At 38.5% G+C, this 15,956-nt stretch overlaps 1 protein-coding gene across 1 annotated transcript; it reads left to right on the forward strand.

Annotated features, from left to right (window-relative positions):
* Positions 1-808: 808 nt before the first annotated feature.
* LOC149191026 (nicotinate N-methyltransferase 1-like) lies at positions 809-15,687 on the forward strand. The gene is made up of 3 exons (XM_089413491.1): positions 809-1,600; positions 15,019-15,083; positions 15,171-15,687. Exons 1-3 carry the CDS (start codon positions 835-837, stop codon positions 15,468-15,470), a joined length of 1,131 nt encoding a protein of 376 aa, XP_089269617.1. The 5' UTR covers positions 809-834; the 3' UTR covers positions 15,471-15,687.
* Positions 15,688-15,956: the final 269 nt, after the last annotated feature.

The raw sequence follows: 15,956 nt of genomic DNA on the forward strand, positions 1-15,956 counted from the left end.
ATTGTATAGAGGGAGATCGGAGATAACATAGTCTACCACACTACTACCAAGCCCATGGATGTAGGTCATCTGGCTAGAATTAGGCCACTCCTTTAGGCCGTTGCAAATTATGAGATCCTGAGCACTACAAAGCTTGACTAGCTCTGACCCAAAAAAATTCTCCCCGAGGTCTTCAAAGCTCTTTAATAAGTAACTGCCATATTAAACAACTAGTTTTTGAGAAATAATATTTAAAATAAATAAATAAATAATCAAAGTCAAACTTTAAAGGAGGGGAATAAAAAATTATAAAAACGAGTGAAGACCCTAGACAAGATCATTTGATAAATAATATAACTAATGGAAATAAAATAAAATAAATTAGAAATAATTAATGGAAAAATAAATAGAATAAAACAAAAATATACACAAGTCAAAATAAATAAATAAAGAAAAACATATCCCTATCAACTCCATAATTGAGGAGACTAAATTGTTTCAAAAGGTCCTCCTATGTCATAATGAACTTGACATTTTAATATTCTATATATATATATAAAGAATAAACAAAAACACTCAAAAAAATATATTTATATATAAAAAAAAATTATATATTTATTATTTATATACTTAAAATAATTTTAATATTTTAATTATTATATAAATTATATCATTAAAAAATATTTTTTAATTTTTAATTATTTTATTATATAATATTACCACTTCTATATTTTTTGTTTGTAAATTTTAAGGAACTTTTAGCCCTTCCCAACACTCGTACCCAAGTTCCCCACACCCGGACTCATGCAACATAGAATATAACGAATCTAGCCACACACTCTGGCTTTAGTAACAATGGATTGTAAGCGCAACAGCAACAAGAGCACAGAGGAGAATTCATCAGTAGATAAAATGGAAGATGATGAGTGTCTGGGGAGACTGGCCATGATGGAGCTGGCCAACATGCTGAGCGTTCCCATGGCTCTCAACGCAGTAGCTGAACTAAACGTGGCAGACATCATTTGGCAGAATGGTGCCAACACCCCACTTTCTGCATCACAGATTTTATCACAGTTGCAAACTCAATCTCCAGATTCTTGTTCTTCTGCTCATAATCTTCAGAGAATAATGCGAATGCTAGCGAGTTACAACGTATTCAAAGAGTTTGTTACAGAGGATTCCAATGGAGTCCGTGAGAGACTGTACAGCCTGACTGACGTGGGCAAAACTCTGGTGAAAGACGAGACGGGATTGTCCTATGGGTCCTATGTGTTACAGCACCATCAGAAAGCTTTGATGGGGGCATGGCCTCTGCTCCATTCAGCAGTGCTGGATCCCTCTGAGGAGCCATTCAGAAAGGCCAATGGGAAACCTGCCTACGAATTCTATGGGGACGACGAGGATTCCAACGAGCTGATGAGGACTGCCATGGCCAGCCTTTCGATGCCCTTTATGAGGACTGTTTTGAAGTATTACCAGGGCTTCAAAGGGGTCCGCACGCTTGTGGATGTAGGCGGAAGCTCTGGATTCTGCCTTCACATGATCATACAGAAGCATGGGAATATCAGAGGAATCAACTTCGATTTGCCCTATGTTGTTGCAGGGGCGCCGGCATATGATGGTATTGTTTGTAATTTGAATTGTGTTTGCCATGCATAATTTTTTGGGTTTTTCACTTCTGTGTTTTGGGTAATACTCTGATCTGATGAGATGCTTTATCTGACATGACAGTAATACTCTGATCTTATGAGATGCTTTATCTGACATGACATGATTTTTAATAGAGTTGGTGAATTCATTGGAGATTTTAGGCTGAAAGTACCCGTCGTCGTTACTTTTAGTTATGCTAAGTTGGATTGATGCTTTAGAAAAATGTTAATCTGAAGCCTGACAGCAAAGGTTCCATTTTCACTGTAGTTTGCTGGTTCCATATGGTATGAGTTTCGGATCCAAATGACATGAGTTCCAAGTTAAAGGAAAACATACCACTCATTTGGCGGCCGCAGTTGAATTGTTATATTTTTTGACCCTTTTTTTTCAATTTGGTAGGGATTTCTGATAAGGATTTCTTGAATTGATTAGTTTCAACTTTCAACTGTGTAATATGCTGTAAAGATAAAATACTCTAAGAAAATTTGAAGGTAAATCTATTTATAAATTAAAAACACATTTTAAACCACCAAGATTCATTATTTTACCAAAAATAGTATCGCCACGGAAAAGGCAAAAAATCCAATTAAGACTGCTACCTCATTTGCAGGGACGAGACCCGTGCTGCGTGCAGTTCTTCCCCACCAAAGACCGTAACTTCTGTAAATATCACCGTACTACCCACTTAGTGATTATGACAAATGAGTCAACCATTTTACCCCGAGTCTGCTCACCTGGATGCTCCGTAATCTGGAATCTCATTGGATTTAAACTCAGAACCTGGACGAAGATCACTCTCAGACTTCAGTCATCCAATCTGAGATTTGCAATTTAAGTTTGCAATCTTGATGATTAACTTCTGCACTTAAAGTCTAAAGCCGAGCGATTTCAAAGCAAAAGCTGTCGATAGAAAAAATTGCTCCAGACTACAGAGAATGGTGCAGCCACTGGAGTTTAGAACAAAAAATAACATACAGTAAGAGAAAAAAAATCCTTGTATCAACTGTACATAGAGATGGAGAAAAATGCCATGAGAAGGAATAATAAAAAATTCATATATGCTATCTTGGGTAGTTTATTGGCAAACCTGTGATATAAAGCAATATGAGTGATGAAGGTCTCATGTTCCATGCCACCCATGTTGTAGTTTTTTATTTTTTGGGCGAGGTGGAGAGGAACAGTTGGAATCTACTTTAAAGTTTAGAGACCAAGGCAAAGGGGATATAATGGTAGCAGTTGGAATCTGCTTAGAAAAGATATCGTGATAGCAGTTGGAATCTGTTTAGAGAAGATATCGTGATAGCAGTTGGAATTTACCATATATACATGTATATGTTTCTTGAAAAAAAAAAAAAACCAGATACTCAACAGAAAAATAAAAATGGTGCGGAAATTAAGAACATAAATGAACATACACTAAGAGAAGAAAACCTTTATTCAACTGCACACAGAGATGAAGAACAATTCCCCAAGGAGAAGTAATAACAAAATTTCATATAGACTATGTTAGTAACACAAACCCGTTACCCAGAACCCAACAGCCTATGCATTGGGTTATCCTTCATGTTTTAGGAACTGTTCTGGCATACGTCCGCAGGCTGTCTCAGGAGCTATGTTTTCACAGGCCCTCTCTCTGCTCCACACCCTTACAGACATTCTTGCTAGTGGTTTTCTACTGGCCTTACCAATAGAATCTCAAGTACAGCTCCATATTTCCTTTGCTGGCGAATCTTTTTGGCTTGCTGGCTTTAAAAATTGCTTCTTCACTACATCAATTCTTGTAGCTTCATGGGCCCCTCTAAAGCGAACACTGTGCCTTATCCCCACCAAGACTCCCTGTAAAGCTTTTCTAGAAGCTCTTTTATTGTATTCTAGCCTTTCTTCCACCTCCACTGACTCTCCCAGGGCTTTGACAAATGCCCATAGGAAGAAAGGTATCTCGTCTTTCTTCCACATCCACCGACTTTCAGGGTTTTGACAAATGGCCATAGGAAGCGTTACATTGCGTTAACTTTTCACCAATATGGATCTGGAACTGCATTTTTTCCTGCTGAAATTTTGTTGGTGACGTGTGCCTTTGGAAGGCCCTATTGACGGGATCCTTTACAAAACAGTTTGGTAGGGTGAAAGGCACGATCCAGATATTTCAGATCAGGAAAGGGAATCAGCCCCTTTGACCAAGCTGGATGATGCAATGCACTTACTGTTGTTAGAGATTCCAAGAGTTTCAGCTGGTTGGATTGAAATAAAAGAAAAAGGGAACCGTCAGTTTGCATAATCCTTAATTCGATTTACCCGAGGCAGCCCCTTTAAGCATTGTACAGAAGCCAAGCTGGTGGTATGTGGTCTCTGGTGTGCTAAATTCATGGTGAGACATTTAGATAAGCAATTGGTCAGTAGATATAAATGAAGGGCTAAAAGTCGAAATAGCAGGGTATCCCCTGCATCCTTCTGTTGAGAGTTATGAACATGGTGCTGTGCTCTGTTTAAATACTCAGTTCTGAGCAGACATGCAACCTCTTTTGTACTTCGGAAAAATGTCATTCAATGTGGTCTCTTTTAAAGTAAACAAGATTGTGAACACTGAATATTATCGTCAAAGAAATCCCGAAGCACCCGATGAGCTGAAGGGGGTTTGAACAAGAGTGAAAAGTTTTTCATACTGTTAATCTCTCTTGTTGCAGAACACTGGGCTTTGTGTGTGATGCATTTTAGGTTGTATCTGATCCCATTAATGGTAGTGTCTGGTTAGGTTGCTGGCAAAGCTATATTACTCGAAATTTCCATGTCCTCTACTCCTCGGAAGTTTATGTTACCTTTTCCTAGAAGACATACAGGTTCTATTCCCAAACTCCCTGTAATCCTTAAAACAATGGTTTTTTTCTTATGAAAGTGAGAATGGAAATCTCGACTTGTCCATTTTGGCAACCTCCCAGTCACTGCATTATTTCAGGCCCAACCTGTTTACTAGCTGCTTCTTGTTGAGTCACAAGCTGTGAAATATAATTTTGAGAGTTTTCTGGATCATCTGCATTTGTATATTTCATATATCGCCAATCTGGTTTGTAAGATTGAAATATAAAAACACAAATGATTCGGGAAAACTCTCTAACAATGAATCCCTGCTTCAACCTTAAATCTTTTTAACTTTGTCCCTGCTTCAATCTTAAATCTTTCTAACTTTAAATCTTCGTAATTTTATTTATGGATAGGTTACTTGTTTTGTCAATTGGATTTGTTTTGGATGTTGGGAAGAATAATTGCCTTTCTACTCAGATTCAGTTTCCACATATAAATAATATATTATTGTAATGGTTTTTGCTACACAGTTTAAAGCCCATGCAACTTTTCTTATAAAACAAGTTTTGAATTAATGCGTCAAATTGCCTACATGTGACTGCTTCTCACACTAATATCCATCAAACCAATAATTTTTTTTTTTGGCTCATCCATTACAAAAGTCAGAATGTGAGATGTACAGTCCTTTATCATGTATACCTATTGTAAGTTTCAGGTTTATGAAAAAGGATTAAATTTTATTGTTGAAGTTCAACTTGGATTTGCTTACTTGCCAACTATTTTGAACCTTGGCATTGAGAAAAAGCAAAACAAATGTATAATGGGTAGCTATTCGTGTATGCTAGAAGGATTTGAAGAGTTTAGCTAGAGAATTTAGGTTTTTTGTGGATACGAAGTCAATATTGTTAGGAACAGAAAATCAAGAGAAATGTTGGTGTCTAAAGACGTTGTTGTTTGGATCCCGCTAACCACTGGAACAAATTAATATGGACTTTTTCAGCCTATAAATAGGCTACATTAGAGATGAATACCATGGGCAAAATCATGGGTTCTCATAAACTTGGAGCTTGAAAATCACCTATAACTTGACCCAGTCAAGTTTAACCGAACTACCTGAGCAATCCCCCTTTTAAACTTGATTTGGGGAGATTCCCTAGTCTCAATCATTCATCAAACATCTTAGCTGAGATCTCGTGTTCCTCCCTTCAAACTAGGATATCAGTACACTTGTCACCCCGGTACCTATCCAAGTGGTCCATTCCACAACTTGATGATTCCACGTGCTACTGCACTTCATGTATGCCTGATTAAAGTCTTAAGGCCTTACAACAATTCGTGCTCCTATGCAACAAGTATGCCTAAACAATAGGTCTTACAACTCTCGGGGGAAATACACCTACCTTGGACCAAAACCTTTAGGGTGTTCACTCACCATAATGGCTCTTGTCACACTCTGACTCCTTCACTATCCTCAGAGCATTGACTCCATCTCTATTTTCTCATCCATACGGCCACTCTCTCGCTACATCTCTAGCTTTGTTGATCCATACCTTGACCTAGTCTTTCTCACTACTCTTGAAACTACTGCACATTTACCTCCCTGATTGCTGGCCAAACATGTGCAACCATGATCATTTTCTTGCCTCTAGAAATTACACGCCTTAGTCTAGTGGCACGAAGGTTATTCACTTTGGCTAACATTCTAACTCTAGTTTTTGTTTCACAGGTCTTGGAAGCCCGTTACACTTGGCAAGCTCCTCATCATTTCTCTTCCTCTTTTTCTCGTTCTTTGTAATTTTTTCTCATTGTCGGTTCTTTTTTACCTAAGAATTTTGTTGTCTGGCCTTTGACTCATCATAATTCTAAACATTTTGAATTGGCGCTATTCCTAGTTGTTAGGATCACTCAACACCGAGAGAAGTGATGGTGTCTAAAGACCAATTTACCTTAAGTTTTTCGACATTTAAATATACTACATTAGAGATGAATACTATGCGACAAACCTAAAAAATATTGAGCCATAAACTATTATCCAATGCCTAGAATACAACCTTACGTTAGGAAGAGCAATGTCTCAGATCTGTCCTTGCATTCAAATAGCTTTAGAAGGTACCCTGATGCATCCGCTGCAATATAACACACACATACAAGGCTCTACGTTAAGTTAAACTTTAGGGGTATGTAAAAGAGCTTTGAGATTGTGATTGAACTTCAGGTTGGATTATTTTATTAGAAATTGTTGTTGTGAATTTTATTGCAAATTGTTAATTTTAGGTAACAATGATATGTTCTATGCTTTAGAGCAATTTACTTCAATTTTTCTTATTAGCCCAATATCAATTTTCAAATTAAAAATCACATAAACATTGATAGTAAATGCAGATAGAACATAAACAATAAGCAGAAGACAAGCCAAGACAACAGGACACAATATTTGGTGGATGTCAGGGAAAATCCCTAATGTGGGGAAACCCTTTCATCAAATCATCTTATTATTCTTCAAAAGTTCAGCAGAGAGAGTACATCATACAAAATTTACTTGTCCAATCACTGTCAAAACATTCCAGTCAAACAACAGTCAACAAGATGACCTAACCATAAAGTCAACGCTAGTCAAACCGGTGGAAAACTCCTCCAAATGAGCTTGGTCAAAACCAGTCAACTTGGCCTCCAAAGACAATCAAAAACAACCCAAAACAAGCTTGAAATATTCGGTCAAAATCGGTCAGCGCAGGTCAGTGCTGCGGTCAAAGGGCCTGCAGTCAACGTAGGTGAAACTGCTCCAAATTTCTCAGTTTTTGTGCCAGGTGATGCGACCTCAAGAGATTGGATTTTTTGCCTGAAAATCATAGTCAAAGGAGTTGTTTTGACCCTCATTCAACATTGGTCAATGCCCTTGTAATTTTCCCAAAACATATCTAAAATTTTTGGCTTGCAATTTCAGTCAACCCAAGTCAACGCCTAGAGAAGAAGATGCTCCTGTTTGTTGTACAAACCAATGAGAAGAAGAGAGAGAAAGATGTGTGTTGAGGTATGTCCAAATGAGGAAAATGCCTCTTCTATTTATAGACAACGTTGAGGGTGAAGAGACATGTATGTTGGGCTTCATGAGCCTACATTAGACTTCTGGCTGACCTTGACAATTTGTCCATAGAAGAAATAAATTCATAATTCCATTTCTACTTGTAAAAATGAAATGATCTTTAGATCAATCTTGCACCTCTCGGAAAGAGGAATCCAATAAAAATATCATCTCCATCATATGAGTTGTCCAAGGTGGAGTCTAGCCCTAGTTGACAATTTTAACACTCCTTCTCAACTAGGGAGAAATCCACCTACCAATCCATTTGACAATCTGTCCCATCTCTGTCATCCCTGCTCTACTCTGCTTTGTTGAACCATGAAGAAATAATGAAGAAGAAATGATCAAGAGTGTATCATACCACTCTCCACTGACCCGAAGTTAGTCTCCATTGATCCCAGATCAATATCAAACACCCTAGCGTAGGGAGTACAGTAGTACACGATGCGTCCATCGATAGTACTATGGTCCCTATCCTCATTTCCCAACTCATTGGCCAGATGAGAGGTACCTCCCATGAGTCCCGGAATACACGAGTATGATGTATCGATAGGAGAAGGTGAACCGCTCATCCTACTCATATGCCATAAGAGAAGGTGAACCACTCATCCTATGCATATATCAACAATCATGGGGTATCACAGGTGAAGGTGAACCACTCACCTTGTACATAATGAACCACTAGGGGAAGGTGAACCACTCACCCTATGGTCACTCATAGCTCCAAGAAGTACCCCAAGCCCCTCAGAGCTCCCAAAGTTCAATATCCAACTCAAACGAGACCCTCATAAGAGGGTTTCTCCATGACTCCAAGTCGTTCATGGAAGGTTAAGAATTTGACCTTCTCGAGGGGCTTCGTAAGAATATCTATGACCTGTACATCAGTCCCAATGTAATGGAGCCTTATTGCTCCCCATTGTACCATATCCCGGATAAAGTGGTACCTGATATCAATATGCTTGGAGCGGTCATGAAACACGGGATTCTCAGAAAGACGAATCCCAATTTGGTTGTCGCACTAGATCACGGTGGTATCCAGCACATGCCCAAAAAACTCACCAGAGAGCTTCCTCAACCAAATAACTTCACAAGAGGCCATACTAGCAACAATATATTCGGCCTTGATGGTGCTTAAAGCAACCAATTTCTGCTTCCTGCTCATCCAGGATATCGAAGCAGAACCTAGTGAGAAGCAACATCCCAATGTGCTCTTAGGATCCACCACACTGCCAGCCCAGTGAGCATCAGAGTAACCATGGAGCCTCAAATTCCCAATAGTGTATCTTAGTCCATATGTGATTGTGCCCCAGAGATATCTCAAGAGATTCTTCGCAACAATCCAATGTATGAGATGAGGCTTGACCATAGATTGACTCAATGTATTCACTAAAGCATATGTCTGGATGGGAGTTCATCAAGAACATCAGGGCCCCCACGAGTTGACGATACTCAAAAGGATTTCCCAAATCGGGCCCAACAACACTTCCGCATAACTTCTTGAAGTTAAGTTCCATCGAAGTAGTTACGAACTTATAATCCACCATCCCAAATCTTTCAAGTAGCTTCACAATTTATTTTCCTTGGGAAAGGAAAATCTCACTTGGCTTTTGCCAGGCCTCCAAGCCTAAGAAGTAGTGTATCAATCCTAGGTCCTTCATCTCGATTTTGGAAGCCAACTCCCTCTTGCATTGATGAATGAGAGGGTCTGCACATGTCAGAAAGAGATCGTCCACATAAAGTACCAAGATGAGAGGTCTATTATTTTCAACCTTGAAGTAAAGGATCAGATCAGCTTCACTTCTTGTAAAACTCAGCTTCATCAGATAGTTGTCGATTCTCTCATACCAAGCCCAGGGAACTTGCTTCAACCCATAGAGGGCTTTCTTCAACCTACATACATGTGTCTTTCGATCTAGAAATTTGAACCCCTCAGATTTTTCTACATAGACTTCCTCCTTAAGTAAATCATGCATGAAGGTGGTTTTGACATCCATTTGATGTAAATTCCATCCTTGACAGGCAACAAGGGCAATGATCGAACAGATAGTGGTATATCAAGAAACTAGTGCAAATATCTCATCATAGTCCACACCTTCCTTTTGAGAGAAGCCTTGAGCAACAAACCTAGCCTTGAGTTTTTCAACACTTCCATCACCTCCATGCTTAATCTTGTAGAGCCATTTCGAGGTGACAACAAATTTGTCCTTGGGTCTAGGGACCACATTCCAAACATCATTCTTCATAATCGACTCATACTCTTTGTTCATAGCATCCTTCCAAACTTGGTGCTTCACAACTTCTTCGAATGTGCAAGGCTCGGTTTGAACAATGGTGCTCATGGTAGCTAAGTACCCTTGGTACCTATTTGGCTTCTTACTTTCACAAAATGTCCCCCTTGGTGCAATATGTCTCTCAACATCTTCAAGAGCGTCCCTAATGCATGAGGGTCTCCTTCTTGAGGAAGAGGGCTTATGGGGAGGTGGATCAATGGGATTCATTGGTCCTTCAGCATCGGGCATTGGCTCATCCTGTGGTTCTCCCTACTTTCCTGTATCTTCTTCTTTTTCCTTTCTTGGAATACGAAGGATCCTAATCTTCCCAAGGGAAACATCTTCATTGAAGGTGACATCATGACTTATTTCCACTTCTCTTTGACCAAGCACATAGATTCTATATGCCTTTGAAGTTTCACTATAGCCGACAAATGTTCCTTTCTTCCTAGATGCATTCAATTTATTTCTCTTTTCTTTTGGCACATGAAAATACACGGGGCTACCAAAAATTCTAAAGTGAGAAACATCAGGTTTCTTACCGATAAAACTTCTTCAGGAGTTTTGGAGTGCAATGCTTGATGAGGGGATCTATTTTGACATACACAACAGTGTTGGCAGCTTCTCCCCATAGGAACTTTGGAAGGCTTTGATAATGAAGCATGGCACGGGTGGCTTCTATAATGGAACGATTCTTTCTTTTAGCAACACCATTTTGCTCATGAGTAGATGCGGTAGTAGTCTCCCTCTTAATGCCAACTTCTCTACAATAGTCATTGAACTCATTTGGTTCATATTCAATTCCATTACTAGTCCTCAATATTTTGATCTTCTTCCCTGTTTGATTTTCAACCAAGGCTTTGAAAGAGCGGAACCATGTGAACACTTCGTCCTTCTTCTTCAAGAAATAAATCCAAGTTTTGCGAGAGAATTCATCCACAAAGATAGAAAAATATAAATATCCTCCCAAAGATGTCATGGGCAACATACCAGATAGATCAAAATGAACCAATTGCAAAATGTTAGTAGTCTTGCTATCATTTGATGGGAATGGTCCCCTTATATGTTTTCTTTCGGTACATCCCTGACAAACACCTACATGTTCTAATTTAAATTTGGACATACCTGTCACCATCTTCCTTGCATCAGGTAGGGCTTTATAATGAAGATGAGCAAATCTTCTGTGTTATAATTCAGATTGAAGAGATGTGTTGTAAACATAGCTCCCAATGGACTTCCTCCAACTTGATATAGGTTGTCAACCCTAAATCCAAGAGTAAATGCTTCTTTGAAATTTCTTTTCCAAACACATACCATTCCATCAATGAATGCCACCTCGAATTCTTTGTTCTCCATCGTCGAGATATATACTAGGTTCTTCTTTAGATCGGGTACATATAGTACTTCTTGTGGATGAATGGTGTTGCCTTGATTTAATTGAAGAGTAATATTTCCAACTTCTTTCATGGGCTAGTTGGTATTGTCTCCAAGAATGATTTCCAAATTTGTATCCTTTTCTATTATATTTGAAAGAGCTTCCTTATACCCAATGAAGTGCCTTGAGGCACCACTATCAATCAACCAATTTCCCATAGTATCTGGAGGAGAGGCAGTAGAGAGGGCCGATATAAGATAAAATTATTTTTTCTTGTTATCTACAACATTAAATTCATCATACCTAGAGTTGCTTAATCTTTTGGGAGGTTGACCATTTCCATGTTGAGTAGCGGGAGCATTCCTTTTTCCTTTGTTGTTGAACCCGCCAGTCCTTTGATTGTTATTGCCCCTGAAATTGTTGCGGTTGTTGTTGTCATCACCCTGAGGTGTATCCCTTCTATTAGGACATTCCATAACATAGTGGCCAAACTTGTTACAAATGAAGCATCTACCCTTTCTTCCATCTTTGAATCCTTGTCTTCCTTGACCTTGCTTCTTTGACCCGCATTGTGCTTCTTTTTAGCATGAGCAGAGAATGCAGTAGGATCATTCCTATTTGAAGATATGTCTCTCTATCATCCTTGTTTCTTCTTGAGTACATCTAGTCAACAATTCATCAAAGCCTGGAATCCGGTCATTGTTGAGGATAGTAGTGTTGAACATGTCCCATTCACGAGGGAGACCTCCAAGGGCAATGAGAGTGAGCTCCCTATCAGCTATAACTTCTCCAATTGATAGAAGATCATTTTTTATTTTGGTGATCCTTATGAAGTAGGATTGGATATCTTCTCCTCTTCCCTTCTTTATGTCCTTCAACTTGTTCTTGAGAAAGAGGACTTGGTTTGCATTGCTAGATTTAAACATGCTAACCAACTTCTCATACATCTCCTTAGATGTGCCCAAATCGGAGATGTAAGCAACTAAATGCTTATGAATAGAATCTCTAATGATCTTCTTAGCGTTGACTTCACCTTTCTTGTACTTTGTATTAGCGGCAGTCGTTGCATTTGAGGGAGGTTTAGCAATCTTTCCCTGCACATAGTCCATAGCATTATACTCTTCCAAAGTCAAGTCAAGAGACAACTTCCATGCATGATAATTAGACTTATCATTGAGCGTGTCATCAGATTTGAAGTAAGATGAGGAGGTCATTGAATCTTGTCCTTAACCAACAAACCTCAATGATTTCTTTTCTCACTCTTGCTTGGGCTTTGTCTTCACTTCAACTCCGATACCATGTTAATTTTAGATAACAATGGCAAGTTTTATGCTTTAGAGATATTTACTTCAATTTTTCTTATTAGCCCAATATCAATTTCCAGATTAGCAATCACATAAACATTGATAGTAAATGCAAATAGAAAATAAACATAGATAGTAAATGCAAATAGAACATAAACAATAAGCCAAAGACAAGCCAAGATAAGACGACACAATATTTGGTGGATACCAGGGGAAAACCCTTTGATCAAATCTTCTTATTATTCTTCAAAAGTTTAGCAGAGAGAGTACATCATACAAAATTTACTTGCCCAATCACTGTCAAAATAGTGCAGTCAAACAACAGTCAACAGGATGCCATAACCAGAAAGTCAACACTAGTCAAACCAGTAGAAAACTCCTCCAAATGAGCTCAGTCAAACCCAGTCAACTCAGCGTCCAAAGACAATGGGAAACAACCCAAAACAATCTTGAAATATTCAGTGAACGTTGCGGTCAACGCAGACCAAACTACTCCAAAGTTCCAAGTTTTCATGCCAGGATATGTGGCCTCAAGAGATTGGATTTTTCCGCCTGAAAATCATAGTGAAAGGAGGTGTTTTGACCCTCGGTCAACACTGGTCAACGCCCCTGTAATTTGCCTAAAACAGATCTGAAATTTTTGGCCTGCAATTTCAGTCAACCCAAGTCAATGCCTAGCAGTGTTTTTAAACATGGCTGGCTTGGAACCGACTCGACCGAGGTGATCCGAGTTGGTCAAAAAAAAATTGACTCGGCCATTGAACCGGTTCGGTCGGCCGGGTTAATACCGAGCTGGCCGACTCGGTATTAACCCAGCTGGCTCGACCGAGTCCATATCAACACGACTAGGTTACATACAGCAGCCAGTGAACCCAAAAAAAGGGTTTTTATTTCTTTTTATTTTTTATTTTTGGGGACTCTCTCGGCTTCCCTGTTTGACTCATGGGTTTCCCTGTCTAACTCTGATCCCTAGTATTGATATGCTATTCATGGTAATATTAAATTCTTAAAGTAAAAGTGACATTCTCCTTAATCTTCATTTTCATCCTTTTACTTAAATTTTTAACATTACCATGAAATGACTTAGGATGTTTGAGAGTGGTTCCGGCCTCATTGGATTTCATATGGAGAAATTAGAATTTTAGATTTCATTCAAAATCCAACAGACTTATCAGTTTTCTAGGATTTCAAGCTTGGGGGATTGCAATGTTTCCATTGAATTTTGTCATGTATTAGGGTATGGACCTCGTATTTAATCAAGAGCACCAATCTCTCTATGTACCTTGATGTTAGTGACATTGGTTGCCGAACTCCTTCGGGATTCGCTTCCAAACCGGGAGCTTTTGAAAATGTCGCTCCCACTCTCGTTTTCGCTCCCGCTCCCAAGTAACACTGAGCCAGAGAATGTTGGCAACTCTAGCAGTAGTCAGTAGTATTGGTCACAGACTTTTGTTGTAGAGGCCATTTCTAGCCTCCATGGTTATGTGTTTTTGTTTTGATCTCTATATCATCATCGTGTATGTATTGGACAGTGCACTAGGTGCCATTTTGATATAATGGATATATTCACGAGTCTACTTTGATCATATGTTGTCTTCTATATATATTCTAATGTTGTGTGTTTGGAAACATAAATGAAAATCTTTAAAATTATGCGTTTTTATAAAAAATAAATAGTTAATGTATTTTTTTACAACGACCGAGTCATTGAAATCGAGCCGGCCGAGTCGATACCAAGTTGGAGTCGGAGTTTTAAAACATTGATGCCCAGAGAAGAAGATGCTCATATTTGATGTACGAACCAATGAAAAGAAGAGAGAGAAAGATGTGTTGAGGTGTGTCAAAATGAGGAAAAATGAATCTTCTATTTATACACAACGTTGAGAGTGAAGAGGGACGTCTCTTGGTCTTCATAAGCCTACATTAGACTTTTGGCCGACCTTGAAAATTTGTCCATAGAAGAAATAAATTCGTAATTCCATTTCTACTAGTCAAAATGAGATGATCTTTACATCAATCTTGCACCTCTCGGAAAGAGGAACCCAATAAAAATATCATCTCCATCATATGAGCAGTCCAATGTGAAATTTAACCCTAGTTGCCAATTTTAACACAAACTAATTAGCAGTGAATGTAGTTGGAGACCTGGATCAGGCAGCGAACAATTTTTTAGGCTAAACATACCATAGTATTTAATAGCGAGCCCCAAACCTCTCCTCTAGTCTTGATCAAACAAAAAATATCTTAACCAGTTTTCAAGAATGAACATACAAAATACCCAGTCTCAAAACATTCTTGGCCACTGCATGAGGGGCATCCTTAAGTCGATTGCAGACTCCCCAAATATTCAGGGAATCTGCGATCGACTTAAGCTCAAGGCTGCATGAGAAGTGGAATCTCTCCTAGCCCAATTTGCACAGGGCTATTTCTCCAGGTAAAGTACTTCTTTATGAGAGAATACTTAGGATTTTGGGCGTATGTAGACATGGTAGGTAGTGTTAACAGTAAAAAAATTCGACCATGATACAACTTGACTGTTAATCCTCTGTTTTCGTGCAGGTATAGAACATGTGGGTGGTGATATGTTTGAATTCATTCCCTCTGGAGATGCTATATTCATGAAGGTTAGTTGTCATATTAAGCAGTTAGTTTTTTCTCCAATACGATGACAGAATATTTATTTACTGAGTTCAGTATGGAATGTTTCCTAGTGGATCTTATCGACATGGAGCGATGAAAAATGCATCCAAATTCTGAGGAACTGTTATAAGGCACTACCAGATGGAGGCAAAGTTATTGCTTGTGAGCCAGTTTTGCCCAAATACACAGATGACAGTCAGAGAACACGAACTCTCCTTGAAGGGGATATTTTTATTATGACAATCTACAGTTCTGGAGGCAAGGAACGCACTGAAGAAGAGTTTCGCAGATTGTGTAGCGATGCAGGCTTCTCCAAACTCGAGACCCGTGATTTGGATCCTTTCTACAGTCTTCTAGAAATTCAGAAATAGCTAATTTGGAGATCAATCAGCATATCCTCAATTTGATTATATTTTATTTTGACATTTATATGGTTATATTTATGGGACTATCCCCAGTAAAGCACTGTTTTGAGATTAGTAGAATTTACACACTACTTACATAAACTAAAATAAGCACATATAACTTGCAAAGGATTGCAAGTCATGATATATTATTAAATACTGATGTTAATTTTCGTTTATTAAATATTGATGTTACGAAACGTTTATTAAATGCTAAGAGAGATGATTAAGTAATCTATAACATCCACTTAAACATATGGGTAATCTATAATATCCACTTATTGGTGGAGAAAGATTTGGAACTTTCAACATGTGTTGAAAGCAAATAAGTTATGCATTGATCATGAGATAACGCCAACCTGCATCTATGACATATATATTTATTTATCAATGGGTTGTGAATTAATTCCAACTTGGTGATGGGTAACATTCATAATATTGATGTGGTATATA

This window comes from Pinus tabuliformis, chromosome 3_1 (genome assembly GCF_031772625.1).
Source record: "Pinus tabuliformis cultivar Carrire ecotype Pingquan chromosome 3_1, CPIR1, whole genome shotgun sequence".
Classification (NCBI taxonomy): domain Eukaryota; kingdom Viridiplantae; phylum Streptophyta; class Pinopsida; order Pinales; family Pinaceae; genus Pinus; species Pinus tabuliformis.